This window comes from Chiloscyllium plagiosum, unplaced genomic scaffold (assembly GCF_037043375.1).
Source record: "Chiloscyllium plagiosum isolate Xiang-an unplaced genomic scaffold, Cpla_swu_hap1 HiC_scaffold_5, whole genome shotgun sequence".
Taxonomy (NCBI): Eukaryota; Metazoa; Chordata; class Chondrichthyes; order Orectolobiformes; family Hemiscylliidae; genus Chiloscyllium; species Chiloscyllium plagiosum.
Window position 1 is genome coordinate 112,679,791 of NW_028270143.1, and position 17,922 is coordinate 112,697,712.

General features: G+C 48.5%; 1 protein-coding gene across 3 annotated transcripts in view; it reads left to right on the forward strand.

Moving 5' to 3' along the window:
- paxip1 (PAX interacting (with transcription-activation domain) protein 1) overlaps nt 1-17,922 on the forward strand; it is a 120,133-nt gene that overhangs the window by 40,842 nt on the left and 61,369 nt on the right. For all 3 annotated transcript variants that reach the window (XM_087987568.1, XM_087987569.1, XM_087987570.1), the window contains 2 exons: nt 486-1,103; nt 17,199-17,646. In XM_087987568.1, the coding sequence (XP_087843694.1) occupies nt 486-1,103; nt 17,199-17,646 (1,066 nt within the window). The remainder of the gene's footprint in view (nt 1-485; nt 1,104-17,198; nt 17,647-17,922) is intronic.

Consider the following 17,922-nt stretch of genomic DNA (forward strand, 5'->3'; position numbering starts at 1 on the left):
CCTGAGGGGCAACTTTTTCACGCAGAGAGTGGTGCATGTATGGAATGAGCTGCCAGAGGAAGTGGTGGAGGCTGGTACAGTTACAACATTTAAAAGTACATTTGGACAGGCACATAAATTGGAAGGGTTTAGAGGGATATAGGCCAAATACAGGCATGTGGGACTAGTTTAGTTTGGGGAAACTTTGTTGTCATGGATGAGTTAGACTGAGAGGTCTGTTTGTAGATATAATAAAGAAAAACACTCTGTTCGCAACAGTGTCTTCATTTTCTCTGTCTCTATATAAATTTTAAAATTGGAGTGGGGGAGGGGGTGCTGAATAAAGGGCCCAGTTGCGGCACAGTTGTAGTGTCCCTCCAAAAAAAAAAATTCTAGCTGTTACTAGGTTCCAATTTTGAGACCTTCTTGTGGAAAAGCAAGGTACAAGTGATAAGTTTTCTTAATGTCAGTGGCAGAAAGGTTTAAACTCTGTTTTGTTTTGACAGGAGAAGTACAACTGTGCTTTGAGTCGAAGCAGCATCAAAATAGTGACGCCAGACTGGGTGGAGGACAGTGTCGTGGCAAAATCCAGGAAGGATGAGTGCACGTATCACCCTCGCCTTGTCATTCCGGAGGAGGATGAGGAAGAGCTGGCCGGAAACGATGAGGAACCTGAAATGGACGACAAGTGTTCGGCCAAGAGCAGCGCTGGGTCATCGCGGGCAGGCTCTCCGCTCAGCGTGCCGGGCTCGCCCCCCAGGCGGGGGGGTGAGAAGGCCCAGAAGGCCACCAGCGAGATCATGTTCGACGACTCCTCGGACTCCTCACCCGAGAAGCAGGAGAGGAACCTGAACTGGACCCCGGCGGAAATCCCGCCTCCCAGCGCCGCGAAGCGCCGGCTGGCTCACGGGAAAGAGTCCGCCCTCATTAACCTGTGCGCCAACGTCCCGCCGGTGCCCAGCTCCGTCTCTCACCCTGAGGCCAGGGTTGGCTTGGTGACGCCTGGCCAGGGGGCTCCGGGCCCTGAGATGGCGACTGCCTGGAGCCCTGCTGTCAGGACTCTGCGGAATATAACGAATAACGCTGACATTCAGCAGATCTCCAGACCGTCCAATGTAGCGCAGGTAAGTGGCTTGTCATTCCTGCTGGGGCGCGCAGAATCTCCTGAAGTGGAGCAGCTGGGGTTAACACGGAGCGCGACCTTTCTGTTTAAAAGTGTAACGACAGGAAGGCAACACTATCGAGTCGCAGACTGTGTAGGTTAGCCGGCCGGCCAGTCTGATCTGCTTTCGTATCATCTGTGACACGGTCCCCTTGTCTCACCCCACTCAGGATTTTAGCAATCTGAAATGATAATCCACCTTTCTCTGTCTATGCTGCCTGATCCACCTCCGAATGTAAGAAGTCGGAGCAGGAGTAAGCATGTCAGCCCCTCTCGTCTGCTCCCCTAATCAGTATGTTTGTGACTGATCTCCTCTTGGCCTCAACTCCACTTCCTGTCCCTCCCCCATTTGCTAATCAAAAATCTGTCCATCTCCTCCTCATTCACTGTCCCAGCATCCACCTCATTCTGGGGTAGTGCATTCCACAGATTTGTGACCCTATGAGAGAAGTCATTTCTTATCTCTGTTCTAAACCTGCTAGCCCTTAGCCTAAAACTATGGCCTCTCATCTTAGATTGCGCCTCAGAGAGAAACATCATCTCTAGACCTACATTTTTGATCCCCAAAGCATTTTATGCACCTCGGTTAGATCTCCTCCTGTATAGACCTAAATTGCTTCATCGCTCTCAATCATCTTTCGAGCTTTTTCTGTTTTTACCTTAACAGAGGTTATCAGGTTTGCTTCAAAGAGACCTTGGAGTGCAGGTTCATAGCTCCTTGAAAGTAGAGTCAGAGGTGGATGGGATAGTGAAGAATTCATTATGTTTATTGGTCAGTGCATTGAGTAGGAGTTGGGAGGTCATGTTCAGGCCGTAAAGGACATTGGTTAGGGCACTTTTGGAATATTGCGTTCAGTTTTGGCCTCCCTACTATAGGAGGGATGATGTGAAACTTGAAAGCGTTGAGGAAAGCTTTACAAGGGTGCGGCTGGGGTTGTTTATAGGAATCGTCTGGGGTTTTCTCTGGAGCATCGGAGGCTGAGTGGTGGTTTATATAAATCTAACAGAGGTTTATAAAATCATGAGGGGCGTGGATACAGTGAACAGACAAGGGCTTTTCCCTGCAGTAGGGGAGTTCAAACTAGAGGGCATAGGTTTAAGGTGAGAAGGGAAAGATTTAAAAGGGACCTAAGGGGCACCTTTTTCATGCAGAGGATGGTGGGTGTATAGAAAGAGCTGCCAGGGGAAGTGGTGGAGGTTGGTACAATTACAGCATTTTAAAAGGCATCTGGATGGGGATATGAAAAGGAAGGGTGTAGAGGGATATGGGCCAAATGGTGGCAAATGGGGCTAGATTAATTTAGGATCATAGAATCCCTCCAGCATGGAAACAGGCCCTTTGGCCCAACAAGTCCACACTGACCATCCCACCCGATTTACCCCTGACCAATGCACCTAACTTACACATTCCTGAACAGTGGGCAATTTACCATGGCCAATTCACTTGCACATCTTTATATTGGGCCAGGATACCTGGTCAGCATGGATAAGTTGCTCTGAAAGGTGTGCTTCTTTGCTGTCCAGCTCTGAATCTAAAATTCTGCATTTCTGCTCTTGCTGCAAGATGACCTCTAATGTCTGTGTGGTCCAGTTAAATTGAAGCTTCTGTTTCTCTCTATTCCCCTAACCAGTGTGGGGATAGGTCTGCTCTTTAGAATTGCGAGCCACCATCAGATCCCTCTCCTGGGTAATTCTGGGAATAGTACAATGTTCCTAACCATCTTAATGACATTTGACCCAGCTACCGTCTTGGTCAGCACAGCATCTTCTGAAAGCAGAGTACTGTGGATGCTGGCAGGCTGCTGAAAAACAAGCAGTTCAAGTTGAAATAAAGAAGAAAATTGCTGGAGAAACTCAGCTGGTCTGCCCAATATGTGGGGAGAAAAATAGACTTGACTCTCCGGAAGAAGAGTCATCCTGGATTCAATATTTCTCTTTATCCACAGATGCTTGCTGAGCTTCTACTGCACTTTGTTCTGACTTCAACACTGCATCTCTCCTCTTGCTCTTCCACCCTTCCTGAGAGGCCCAGGTTAAAGATGTGCTTGAGATTAAAATTTGTTAGCATGCAGTGCTTCAAGCAGAGACAGGGTTTCGTAAAAGGGAGAATATTCTAACTTGTTCAGAAACCAGGCAAACGTGAGGACTGCAGGTAGAGTCATATAGAGTCAAAGAGATGTACAGCATGGAAACAGACCCTTCGGTCCAACCTGTCCATGCCGACCAGATATCCCAACCCAATCTAGTCCCATTTGCCAGCACCTCGCCCATATCCCTCCAAACCCTTCCTATTCATATACCCAACCAAATGCCTCTTAAATGTTGCAATTGTACCAGCCTCCACCACATCCTCTGGCAGCTCATTCCATATACACACACCACCATCCACGTGAAAAACTTGCCCCTCGGGTCCTTTTTAAGTCTTTCCTCTCTCACCCTAAATCTATGCCCTCTAGTTCTGGACACCCCACCCCAGGGAAAAGACCTTGGTCTATTTATCCTATCCATTCAATCATTATTTGGTAAACCTCTATAAGCTCACCCCCTCAGCCTCCGACGCTCCAGGAAAAACAGCCCCAGCCTGTTCAGCCTCTTCCTATAGCTCAGTCTAGATTAGAGTGGTGCTGGAAAAATACAGCAGGTCAGGCAGCATCCGAGGAGCAGGAAAACTGACGTATCGGGCAAAAGCCCTTCATCTGGAATAAAGGCAGGGAGCCTTTGGGGTGGAGAGATAAATGGGAGGGGGTGGGGCTGGGGGGAAGGTAGCCAAGAGTACAATAGGTGAATGGGGGTGGGGATGGAGGTGATAGGTCAGAGAGGAGGGTGGAGCGGATAAGTGGGAAGGGAGATTGGCAGGTAGGACAGGTCATGGGGACAGTGCTGAGCTTTCCAGCACCACTCTCATCTTGTTCAGAAACCAGTCTGTTGCTGTGGAAGGAGAGGAGTAGTTGATGGGTTGAATGGTCACTCCTTTCTGTATTTATCAGGTCAGTCAATTAGAACTACCAGGTTAAAATGGGCATTGGAATAAAAAGGATCCTTAGCTTGGTAACAATGGATTCTGCTGGGGAGACTATGTTTGTTAATGACACATACTGTCATTGATTCGTAAATCAAAGCGGCAAGTTTATGGGGTTGAGGAAGATGCTATGAAGTGTGAATCTCCAGAGTTTGCTGGTTGGTTTACTGTTCCCTGCTGTTCGCTTCTCACAAATGTTACTTCATCCTGAACCACTCATTATTGTTAAAGCCGTGTTGGATTTGCAAGTGAATCACTCTTTAATCTTACACATCCCTAACTCTAATCAAACTGACTTTAACACCGGAAGCAGTAGGAGTAGGCCGTTCAGTCCGTTGAGCCTGGTCTGCCATTCAATAGGATCGTGGCTCATCTAACATTCCTCAATCCACTTTCCGCCCTTTCCCTGTAACCCTCGAGTCCCAACTGATCAAGGATCTATCTCAGCCTTAAATATACACAAGGGCTCTGCCCCTACAAAGGCTCTCAATTCTCAGAGGAAATTCTTCCTTCTACTCAGTCTAAAATTAGTGCCTCTCTACTCCAGACCCTTTAGATCTGGACATCCTTTCAACATTTATCCTGTCAAGAATCCAATATGTTTGAATGAAATCACCTCTTATCCTTCTAAATTCCAGTGAGTAGAATCCCAACGTGTTTAGCTTTTGCTCATAGGACAATCCTTCCATTCGAGAGATCAACATAGTGAACTGTCTTTGAATTGCCTCCAATGAAGTGACGTTTTTCCCTTAAAGAAGAGGACCAGACTGTTGGCAGTATTACAGATGTGGTCTCACCCTATACAATTGCAGTAAGGTTTCCTTACTCTTGTATTCAACCCTTTAAAATAAGAGTTAACATTCCACTAGCCTTCCTGATGACCTGCTGTACGTGAGTGTGCTAGCTTTCTGTGCACAAGTACCCCTGTGTCCTTTGATGTTGCAGATTGCTGCAGTTTTTCTCTATTTAAATAGCACTCTGATCTTCTGTTCTCCCTTCCAAAACAAACAACTTCATGTTTTCCTGTATTATACTCCATTTACTAACTTCTTGCCAACTTACTCCCCGTGTCAGTGGAGTTTGCACATTCTCCCCGTGTCTGCGTGGGTTTCCTCCGGGTGCTCCGGTTTCCTCCCACAGTCCAAAAATGTGCAGGCTAGGTGAATTGGCCATGTTCAGTTGCCCGTAGTGTTAGGTGAAGGGGTAAATGTCGGGGAATGGGTCTGGGTGGGTCGGTGTGGACTTGTTGAGCTGAAGGGCTTGTTTCTGCACTGTTTCTGCACTGTAATTAAACTAAAAAACCCTGTGTGATTTAGGAACACTTGCTGATAGCAATACAGTGGGCGGCATGGTGGCACAGTGGTTAGCACTGCTGCCTCACAGCGCCAGAGACCCGGGTTCAATTCCCGCCTCAGGCGACTGTCTGTGTGGAGTTTGCACGTTCTACCCATGTCTGCGTGGGTTTCCTCCGGGTGCTCCGGTTTCCTCCCACAGTCCAAAAATGTGCAGGTTAGGTGAATTGGCCATGTTCAATTGCCCTTGTGTTAGGTGAAGAGGTAAACGTAGGGGAATGGATCTGGGTGGGTTGCGTTTCGGCGGGTTGGTGTGGACTTGTTGGGCCGAAGGGCCTGTTTCCACACTGTAAGTAATCTAATCTTTCTTGACCTATTGATATCTCCAAACTAAAAACCGAAAGAACAGCAAATGCTGTCAATCAGAAACAAAACGTTCAGCAGGTTTTGAGAAAGGGTCACTCAATCTGAAACATTAACTCTGACTTCTCTCCACAGATGCTGCCAGACCTGCTGAGCTTTGAGTAGTTTCTAGTTTTGTCTCTGAACAAACTGTTTACTTGTCTCCCCCTAGCAACCTACCATTGCACCTATTTTTGTGCCGTCTGCAAGTTTGGCTACAGTGCATTCACTTCCTTCCTCCAAGTCATTAATATATCTGGCAAACAGTTGTGTTTGCAACACTGAGCTCTGTGGAACCCCGCTGGTCACAGCTCAACTAGGCTCTCTGTCACTGCTCATTTTAAAATATGCCCTTAAATAACATAGACAATAAAGCTGTTCCCATTTGCTGATGGCTCGTGGACTGGGGAAAGCAGGTTTAAGATTTCGGGCAAAGGTGTGAGGTGGAAGTCGTTTTGTGCAGTGGGCGGTAATGTCCCGAAATTTGCTGGTGAGTGCGCAAATAATTGATTTGGAATGCAATTGGATTGGTTCCTGAGAGAAGTAAGCACGTAGGTCTAGGACGATGGAGCTGAGCAATGGGATTCTGGATCAGTGGTGCTGGAAGAGCACAGCAATTCAGGCAGCATCCGAGGACAGGCAAAATCGACGTTTCGGGCAAAAGCCCTTCATCAGGAATAAAGGCAGAGAGCCTGAAGCGTGGAGAGATAAGCTAGAGGAGGGTGGGGGTGGGGATAGAGTAGCATAGAGTACAATAGGTGAGTGGGGTAGGAGATGAAGGTGATAGATCAGGGAGGAGAGGGTGGAGTGGATAGGTGGAAAAGGAGCTGGGCAGGTCGGACAAGTCCGGACAACTCAGGGGATCGTGTTGCTGGAGGTTAGAAACTAGGATGAGGTGGGGGAAGGGGAAATGAGGAAGCTGTTGAAGTCCACATTGATGCCCTGGGGTTGAAGTGTTCCGAGGCGGAAGATGAGGCGTTCTTCTTCCATGCGTCTGGTGGTGAGGGAGTGGCGGTGAAGGAGGCCCAGGGCCTCCATATCCTCAGCAGAGTGGGAGGGGGAGTTGAAATGTTGAGCCACGGGGCGATTTGGTTGATTGGTGCGGGTGTCTCGGAGATGTTCCCTAAAGCGCTCTGCTAGGAGGCGCCCAGTCTCCCCAATGTAGAGGAGACCGCATCGGGAGCAATGGATACAATAAATGATATTAGTGGATGTGCAGGTAAAACTTTGATGGATGTGGAAGGCTCCTTTAGGGCCTTGGATGGAGGTGAGGGAGGAGGTGTGGGCACAGGTTTTACAGTTCCTGCGGTGGCAGGGGAAAATGCCGGGATGGGAGGGTGGGTCGTAGGGGGGCGTGGACCTGACCAGGTAGTCACGGAGGGAACGGTCTTTGCGGAAGGTGGAGAGGGGTGGGGAGGGAAATATATCCCTGGTGGTGGGGTCTGTTTGGAGGTGGCGGAAATGTCGGCGGATGATTTGGTTTATGCGATGGTTGGTAGGGTGGAAGGTGAGCACCAGGGGCGTTTTGTCGTTGTGGTTGGAGGGGTTGGGTCTGAGGGCAGAGGTGCGGGATGTGGACGAGATGCGTCGGAGGGCATCTTTAACCAGGTGGGAAGGAAAATTGCGGTCTCTAAAGAAGGAGGCCATCTGGTGTGTTCTATGGTGGAACTGCTCCTCCTGGGAGCAGATACGGCGGAGGCGGAGGAATTGGGAATACGGGATGGCATTTTTGCAAGAGGTAGGGTGGGAAGAGGTGTAATCCAGGTAGCTGTGGGAGTCGGTGGGTTTGTAGAAAATGTCAGTGTCAAGTCGGTCGTCACTGATGGAGATGGAGAGGTCCAGGAAGGGGAGGGAGGTGTCAGAGATGGTCCAGGTAAATTTAAGGTCAGGGTGGAATGTGTTGGTGAAGTTGATGAATTGCTCAACCTCCTCGCGGGAGCACGAGGTGGCGCCAATGCAGTCATCAATGTAGCGGAGGAAGAGGTGGGGAGTGGTGCCGGTGTAATTACGGAAGATCAACTGTTCTACGTAGCCAACAAAGAGACAGGCATAGCTGGGGCCCATACGTGTGCCCATGGCTACCCCTTTGGTCTGGAGAAAGTGGGAGGATTCAAAGGAGAAATTGTTAAGGGTGAGGACCAGTTCAGCCAAACGAATGAGAGTGTCGGTGGAAAGGTACGTTGGGAACGTCTGGAGAGGAAAAAACGGAGGGCTTGGAGGCCCTGGTCATGGCGGATGGAGGTGTAGAGGAATTGGATATCCATGGTGAAGATGAGGCGTTGGGGGCCGGGGAAACTGAAGTCTTGGAGGAGCTGGAGGACGTGGGTGGTGTCTCGAATGTATGTGGGGAGTTCCTGGACTAGGGGGGGATAGGACAGTGTCGAGGTAGGTAGAGATGAGTTCAGTGGGGCAGGAGCATGCTGAGACAATGGGTCGGCCAGGGTGGTCAGGCTTGTGGATCTTGGGAAGGAGGTAGAACCGGGCAGTGCGGGGTTCCCGGACTATGAGGTTGGAAGCTGTGGGTGGGAGATCTCCTGAGGTGATGAGGTTCTGTATGGTCTGGGAGATGATGGTTTGGTGATGGGGGGGTGGGGTCATGGTCAAGGGGGCGGCAGGAAGAGGTGTCCTTGAGTTGGCGTTTGGCTTCAGCGGTGTAGAGGTCAGTGAGCCAGACTACCACTGCGCCCCCTTTATCCGCTGGCTTGATGGTGAGGTCAGGATTGGAGCAGAGGGATTGGAGGGCTGCGAGTTGTGAGGATGAGAGGTTGGAGTGGGGGAGGGGGGTCGACAGGTTGAGGCGGTTAATGTCCCGGCGGCAGTTGGAAATGAAGAGGTTGAGGGCAGGTAATAGGCCAGCGTGGGGTGTCCAGGTGGATGCAGTGTGTTGGAGGTGGGCGAAGGGGTCCTCGGAAGGTGGGCGGGAGTCCTGATTGTGAAAGTAAGCTCTGAGGCGGAGGCGACGGAAGCGACGGAAGAATTGTTCGATGTCACGGCGTGTATTAAATTCATTGATGCGTGGACGGAGGGGGATGAAGGTGAGTCCTTTGCTGAGGACTGATCGTTCATCCTCAGTGAGGGGGAGGTCTGGGGGGATGGTGAAAACTCGGCAGGGCTGGGAGCTGGTGTGGGTGTAGAGCTGGGAGTGGGGTTGGAGCCAGTACCTGGAGTGGGTGTGATGGTGGGGGGAATGGGGGTAGAGTCATGAGCAGGGGTAGTGTTCCCCTCGGGGTTCTGGGGGGTGGGGATAGTGACAGTGGGGTCTGTGGGGGGCGTGTCAGCAGAATGCAGGTGAGTGGCGTTGGTGGGGACGGAAGTGGTGGCAGACACGGCAGTAGGGGTGGCGGAAGTCACTGAGAGTGTGGCATTGGCGATGATGTGAGGGGCGGAAGTGGCTGTGGGAGTGGCCATGATGGGGGGCAGAAGTGACATCATCAATCAGCGTGGGGGTGGTAGCTGCATCAGCCGCATGGCTAATGGTGTTTCCGAGGCCAGGGGAATCTTCTGGAATGTTCGAGGAGTGCTGGTTATGGAGGTGGGTAGATAAAAGTTTGTTGTACTTACAGTTTTTGATGTTTGAGATGGAATTGAAATACTGTTTGTTGAGAGTATGAATTCTCCTGAGGATGTAGTACAGAGTGGGTCCTTTGCAATTCTGAGAGAGTGTGGCCCTCAGCTGAGGCAGGGCTGACTGTAGAGAGGTTAGGTGCCGGCGCATTGCTGCAAGCGTAGAGCGGAGGATCTTGATGGAGAACCGTTGCTGGTGTTTTTGAATCTGTAGTCTGTACTGTTTGTCCTGTTCGGGTCCGAACTCTGCTGGTTTAAAGGTGGTCCGGAGTCCGTGTGGGATGAGTTGGTTACGGAGACAGGCACTGAGGAAGCAAATGTGGCTGTGATAGCGAGTTTGTTTCAGGACATGGTTGAAGAGCTTCAGGGCTGAGGAAATGACACTGACATTTTCTACAAACCCACCGACTCCCACAGCTACCTGGATTACACCTCTTCCCACCCTACCTCTTGCAAAAATGCCATCCCGTATTCCCAATTCCTCCGCCTCCGCCGTATCTGCTCCCAGGAGGAGCAGTTCCACCATAGAACACACCAGATGGCCTCCTTCTTTAGAGACCGCAATTTCCCTTCCCACGTGGTTAAAGATGTCCTCCAACGCATCTCGTCCACATCCCGCACCTCCGCCCTCAGACCCAACCCCTCCAACCACAACAAGGACAGAACGCCCCTGGTGCTCACCTTCCACCCTACCAACCTTCGCATAAACCAAATCATCCGCCGACATTTCCGCCACCTCCAAACAGACCCCACCACCATGGATATATTTCCCTCCCCACCCCTCTCCACCTTCCGCAAAGACCGTTCCCTCCGTGACTACCTGGTCAGGTCCACGCCCCCCTACGACCCACCCTCCCATCCCGGCACTTTCCGCAGGAACCACCGCAGGAACTGTAAAACCTGTGCCCACACCTCCTCCCTCACCTCCATCCAAGGCCCTAAAGGAGCTTTCCACATCCATCAAAGTTTTACCTGCACATCCACTAATATCATTTATTGTATCCGTTGCTCCCAATCCGGTCTCCTCTACATTGGGGAGACTGGGCGCCTCCTAGCAGAGCGCTTTAGGGAACATCTCCGAGACACCCGCACCAATCAACCAAATCGCCCCGTGGCTCAACATTTCAACTCCCCCTCCCACTCTGCCGAGGACATGGAGGACCTGGGCCTCCTTCACCGCCGCTCCCTCACCACCAGATGCATGGAAGAAGAACGCCTCATCTTCCGCCTCGGAACACTTCAACCTCAGGGCATCAATGTGGATTTCAACAGCTTCCTCATTTCCCCTTCCCCCACCTCATCCTAGTTTCTAACCTCCAGCAACACAATCCCCTGACTTGTCCGGACTTGTCCGACCTGCCCAGCTCCTTTTCCACCTATCCACTCCACCCTCTCCTCCCTGACCTATCACCTTCATCTCCTCCCCCACTCACCTATTGTACTCTATGCTACTCTCTCCCCACCCCCACCCTCCTCTAGCTTATCTCTCCACGCTTCAGGCTCTCTGCCTTTATTCCTGATGAAGGGCTTTTGCCCGAAACGTCGATTTTGCCTGTCCTCGGATGCTGTCTGAATTGCTGTGCTCTTCCAGCACCACTGATCCAGAATCTGGTTTCCAGCATCTGCAGTCATTGTTTTTACCTGAGCAATGGGATTGTCTGGATAGCTCTGCAGAGCTCAGCGTGGATTTGAGGGGTCGAATGGCCTCCAGTGTCATAATTGCTTCTCTTTACCATGTTTTTCTTCATCTGGCCGAATATCATTTTGTGATTTAGCATCCAGTTTTACTTGATAACCCTTTGTTAAACCACCGAGGGACATTTTAACTACATAGTCGGCGCTGTGGAAGTGCAAGGTGTTGGAGTCTGACGATGAGTTAATTATTTATGCAATGCCCCAGCAATTGAACAGTTTAACTGTGGAGCTCATTCCTTCCACGTGGTAAATTGCTTTTATTCTTACAAAGTCAAATTTGCACTTTTTCACCTGATCTTCCCTCTCAATCCAGTCAGTTTCTTTGTGCCTGATTTGACTGTAATTCATCTGCTTTCTTAGTCATTCCCCTGTATTCTTTCTTGATTCTCATTTCTCTTTGATGCGCGAGAGCTGCTGTTGGTCCTGTCATTCACTAGTCTCCTTGTTGACCTGTTGTCTTCACACTTATTATCGCCTCTGACAGCAATCATTTAAACGATAAAACAGCCTTTTCAGCTGAAAGGTGAGGGAGCATCCTGACAAATTAGGCTAATAGAGAAATGGCCTGTTCCAGCAGGAACCAAGGTTTTCATCATCTTGTGGTATTGGAGTAAATGGTTTCAGGTGTGGCAGGGTAACTGTGTCTCAGCTTTTGCAGTGTCAGTGAATGTCCTCACAGGTCAGTGGACGCAATCCAACACCCCAAATCTTGGGATATTTGAGTATGTGTAATAATTATTGTTCCAGTGTGGCTTGTATTACTGTTTCTCAGGCTCTCTGATAATGTTATGGTCAGTCACACCAACTGGTACCTGGCTCGTGGCTGGGCAAGAAGAACTGAAGAGGGGTGGGGAGTCACAGACAAAGGAGGAAGACATTGCTGTGACTATTTCCTGAGCCTTTTGTGTATTTGACCCCTTTGAATAACGTAGAAATGGCAACAGAGAAAACAAACTATTTAGCCAATCACTGAAACCCTTAGTAAACCTAATGCAGGGTCATTCATTAGCACTGCCAGGGTCCTGGGTTTGATTCCCGCCTCGGGCGACTGTCTGTGTGGAGTTTGCACATTTTCCGCGTGTCTGTGTGGGTCTCCTCCCACAGTCCAGAGGGATGCAGATTGCCCTGTCCTGTGCCGGCGAGGTGGGTTAACAACGATAAATGTGGGATTACAGGGATAGGGTGAGATGCTGTTCTGCAGGTTGTGGCAGATCTGATGGGCCAAGTGGCCTGTGTCTGCACTCTGGGTTTCTATGATTCTAAGGGTCATTGTTTTAAAATATGGCATTGCCCAATGAGAAAGATTTAAAACATTTCTTTGTTGGAGGGTAACGAGTCTTTGGAACACCGTTCCCCAGACAAAGGTGAAAACCATGAAGTAATTTGAAGGCCAAGGTAGATTGGATCATGGAATGGAGTGGGGGGTGGTGTGGCATGTGGAATTGTAGCCATTGAATAAGGAGCAGGTTAATGTCCCCTAATTCACTGTTAGTACACTTGTGCAAGTATTTAACGTCCACACATAGTGATCCTAATCCCATGTACCTGTTCCTCGAAGGTCTTTTGGCTTTATCCCTGCACTATTTATTGAGTAGATTAGATTCCCTACAGTGTAGAAACAGGCTCTTCGGCCCAACCAGGCCACATCGACCCTCTGAAGAGTAACCCACCCAGATCCATTTCCCTCTGATTAATGCACCTAACACTAGCTTGGCCAAATCACCTAACCTGCACATCTTTGGACTGTGGGAGAAAACCCATGCAGACACGGGGAGAATGTGCAAGCTCCACACACAGTGACCCGAGGCTGGAATCGAACCCGGGACCCTGGTGCTGTGAGGCAGTAGTGCTAACCACTGAGCCACCGTATTCATTTCTGTTTCTGCAGTCCCTGTTTTCGTCACTAAGTCCTGTATATGCCACAGTGCGCCAACAGCCCCCTCTTTGGGGAAACAAAATAGCTTCATCTACTCTCTTCACTTTAGTTTTCGATCTGTATTTATTTATAATCTTTCAGTCACTGAAAGCAATGTTCCAGCTTTCCAACTAGTCATTATACAACATTTCTTTATCAAATCACCCAGCAACCTCGTCGGTACTCATAAAACCAGCCACAGTCTACCTTTCGCTTCTGTATTTTCTGAATCAGCAGCACCCGATTTAGTCATGTCCATGTTTCCTCAACATATTCCACACATCGCGCAGGCTGAAAGTGTAGCATTGTTACAGTTTATATGGATCAAGCATCTCCTAGCTTCATACAGCATGGAAACAGACCCTTCAGTCCAACTCATCCATGCCTGTTCAAGTTTCCCAAATTTAAACTAGTCCCACCTACCTACACGTGACCCATATCCTTCTAAAGCTTTCCTATTCATGTCCAAATGTCTTTTAAATGTTGTAACTGTATCTACACCTACCACTCCCCTCTGGCAGTTCTTTCCACCTATGAATCACCCTCTGCGTGTAAAAGATCCCCCTCATGTCTTTTTTAAATCTTTCTCCTCTCACCTGAAACATATGCCTTCTAGTTTTGAAGACCCCCACTCTGGGCAAAGACAATTGCTATTCACTTTATCAGTGCCCCTCATGATTTTATAAACCTCTGCATAAGGTTACCCTTCAACCTCGTATGCTCCAGTGAAAAAAGTCCTAGCCTCTCCCTATAACTCAAATCCTCCATTCCTGGCAACATTCAGGTAAATCTTTCCTGTGCCCTCTCCAGTTTAATAATCGCCTTCCTAGGGCTACCTTTCATAGTAGCTCTTGTCATGGAATCTGTATGCATGTACATATTAATGTACTCTGCAGCTTGTGAACTTGAGCTTCCAAATCCTCCTCCTCTCCTTCATTATGTATCTTGCCACACCTTTTGCCCTTTCAAAGTGAATTCCACCTGTAAGTTGTTTTTGTTCGTCCGTTTCACCTTGTGATACTTCGACCTTCTGAGTTCTTAACTGTACTTACAGTTTGAGTATTGTTCTTCAGTTTGAGTAAAGCTTCCCACATCCAAATCTAAGTTCTTCTGTAATGTTGTCGTTTGGACCATAATAGGGGTGAGCCTTTCTGAGCTGGGTCAGGGAGAGGTAGGCCGTACTGGGTTCCATCTCTATCTTGTACTGCGTGTATGGACTTCAATCTGAGGAAGGCAAAATCATCCAAGTTACTATTGAGAGTGTGTTGCTGGGAAAACGCAGCAGGTCAGGCAACATCCAAGGAGCAGGAAAATTGTCGTTTTGGGCCGGAGCCCTCCCGAAACATCGATTTTCCTGCTCCTCTGACACTGCCCGACCTGCTGTGCTTTTCCAGCAGTGCATTCTCAACTCTGATCTCCAGCATCTGCAGACCTCACTGTCTCCTCATCCAAGTTACTGTCCAGACATTCCACTCTGTCTCTGCAATCTCTAACCTTATTCATGAAATCATTGCCAGAGCTTTCCTATCTCTGACCTTAACTCCATCAGTAACCCATCTGGACCTGAGGAATGCCTCCTATTTCAGTTCTCCAATGTATAGTACTTTTCAGATTCACCTTGTTTCTTTGCTGTATTAAGTCCAATGCTTTTAGCCACCTTTATCAGTTCCATTTTATGTCTATAGTTATACTTCATGGGTTCTAGCCAATGATGCTATACTTCTCTTCCTGCTGGAAATGTTTCTGTTTCAGAACAAAAACACAAATTACTGGGGAAACTCAGTGTGTCTGGTAGCATCTGTGCAGAGAAAACACTTGATGTTTGGGGTCCGGCGACTCTTTTTCGGAAGCGTTCAGCTCTGTAGAAAGGTCAATGGATCTGAAATGTTAATTCTGAATTCTCTCCCCAGATCCTGCTTGACCTACTGAGCTTTTCCCAGCAATTTTTGTTTTGTTGCTGATTTCCAGCTTCCGCAGTTATTTGTTTTTGTACAGTGGCTGGTCTGGAACTGAACTTCCTGTTTGGTCTCCCATTGCTTGTTGAGATTAGATTCCTACAGTATGGAAACAGGCCCTTCGGCCTAACAAGTCCACACCGACCCTTTGAGGAGTAACCCATCCAGAACCGTTCCCCGACCCTATATTTACCCCTGACTAACGCACCTAACGCTCTGGGCAATTTAGCATAGCCAGTTCACCTGACCTGCACATCTTTGGATTGTGGGAAGAAACCGGAGCTCCCGGAGGAAACCCACACAGACAGATGTCCGAGGTGGGACTCTAATCTGGGTCCCTGGCACTGTGAGGTAGCAGTGCTAACCACTGTGCCACCGTGGTATTCTGTCACTAAATTTTAACCATGAAGTTTCTGTCTTTGATTACTCGTTTGCTTCATTCATTTCTAGTATTCTCTCAATGTCTTGAACTAGCATTATTATCCAAATGCTCTCCTTTCTGAATAATTTATATGGGCATGCTAAATTCCCAGTCCCCTCCTTTTTGAGATAAGTAACTTTGTTAATTCTGTTGTCTCAGTCTCATGTGGCTACTTGCACCTCCACATTTACTGCTGTGAACTCTCAACCCACTGTAGTCTGCTTCTCTCAATCCTCCATTTCAGTCTGTATTATTTCTGAGCTGCTCTTAATTCAAATGCTGCATTCTTGTGCTCAGAGCACTGAGTACAGGAGTTGAGGCATCCTGTTGATGAGGCCGTTTTTGGAGTACAGTATGCAGTTCTGGTCAAAACTAATGTTAAAATGAGAGGATACAGAGAGGGGCAAAGTTTCTCATACAGTGTGGTTCATATTTGGAATGAACTGCCAGAGGGAAGTGGTAGATGCAGATACAGTTACAACGTTTAAAAGACATTTGAGCAGCTGCATGAATAGGAAAGGTTCGGAGGGATGTGGGCCAAATGCAGGTAAAGGGGACTAGTTTAGTTTGGGAAATGTAATCTGCATGGATGAGTTGGACCAAAGGGTCTGTTTCTGTGCCGTTTAACGCTATGCCAGTGTTCTCAGTGGTTCAGGAGCATCGTTTTTTTTGGTCCAGATTCCAATATCCCAGGAATGTGAACCACTCCCCCGCACTGATTTAGTGGTCCCTATTAATCATCTTTATCCCACTGTGTCTGAAATATACCAAAACTGCAGGGATACTTGGCCTCTAAAAATGCATTGGCAATGGTGGGGGAAGAAACAGCAGAGACTTTTCGTGACCAAAGTGGCAACTTAGTCTTCCTCTAAGACAAAATACTGTGGATGCTGGAAATCTGAAACAAACATGGGGAACATTGGAGAAACTCAGCAGGTCTGGTAGCATCTGTGGAGAGAGAAACAGCGTTTGTCTTTCAAGTCCCAAATGACTTCCGAAGTTTGGAAGGAGACTCGTACTGGATTCAAAATGTTGTCTCTGCTTCCAGCATTGGGTGCTTGATATTTATTCTTCCTCCTCTTGTTGAAATTGGACAGGGTTATTTACCAGATCACTGCCAGGAAGAGATCCTGGAATCAGTTGTAAGCCGGATACCAAACCCTTTACAGCGAGCACAGCCTGCCTTCCTAACTTGTCAACTGCAGTGAATGTAGCCATTTGTCTTTAATGAAAACTCCTACATTGTCTCTTTGCAACAGCTATTCAATTAGCTTCACTTCTCTGCCCTTTCGCTATATCTGTGCAATGTCCTTTCCCCGCCGCAGTTCCCACTTGCACGTTAGAATCCAATCTGCTTGTACTGCACAATGTTACAGATCGATGATAATTAGAGCTTTCAGCCACTGTAGCTTCTGCCATTTAAAAGATGGGGCTTGTGCAAGATTTTGGTCACATGAGACTCATTTCATTTTGCTGCTTGTGCAGTATTGTATTTAGATAAGTCAAAGGTGCATTTAAAACTGTGCATCGAACTGATGGATATGTTGTATTTATGTGCATGGGGCTGGTGCAGAGTTTCTCAAGTTATTGACCAGTAAAGCAAATCGGCAGAAAATTAACTGGGTTGAGCCAGGACTGCTCACCACACCCTTCTCAACTTGATTTTCCCCTTTGCACCCAGATAATTGAACAGCAAACTCTAAACATCGTTCCCTACGCATCGTGACTATATTTCAATCTCTTAGTCTTGGCACTTATGTATATAAAAAAAAATTTGTGGGATTGTTTTTGCAGATCTTACAGTCCCTTTCCGCTCCGACCAAAAACCTGGAAGCCGCTAGTCAGAACCAGCAAGGCCCGGACCCAAGACATCCCAGCGCCGTCTTGTTCACACAGGTTAAGCAGTTGACCCCCGAGGCACAGCAGCACCAACTGCTGCAGCTCCAACAGCAGCATCTGATGCAACTGCAGCTACAACAACAGCAGCAGCAGCAACAGCAGCAGCAGCAACAACACCATCCTCAATTGCACCAGCATCCGTTCCAGCAGCAACAGCAGCACGGGTTCTCCCAACAGCAGCAGCACCATCACCTACAGCAGCAACTACAGCAGCAGCACCTCCAGAGGTTGCAGCAGCAACATCTACAGCAGCAGCAGCATCTACAACAGTTACAGCAGCAGCAGCAGCACCATGTCCCGCTGCAGCAGCTGCCAATCTTCGGGCACGATCCAGGGCTAGAAAGTAAGTCGATTGAAGCATTTCGTTCGCAGTCATTACGTCACATGTTTTCCCTTTTGCGTCTTTCCAAGTACATCCGCACACCTCATTATGACCTTGATGTCGAGAATGCATTTCCTGTCTGTACATGTCAAGTCCGGTTGCTGCAGTTCTTGATTACGCTCTCTCCTCTGCTTTTACCCTTGTAAATTCTGAGGGGAGGCGATGGCCTAAAGACTCATAATCTGGAGACCCTGGGTAATGTTCTGGTGACCTGGGTTCAAATCCCATCACGGCACT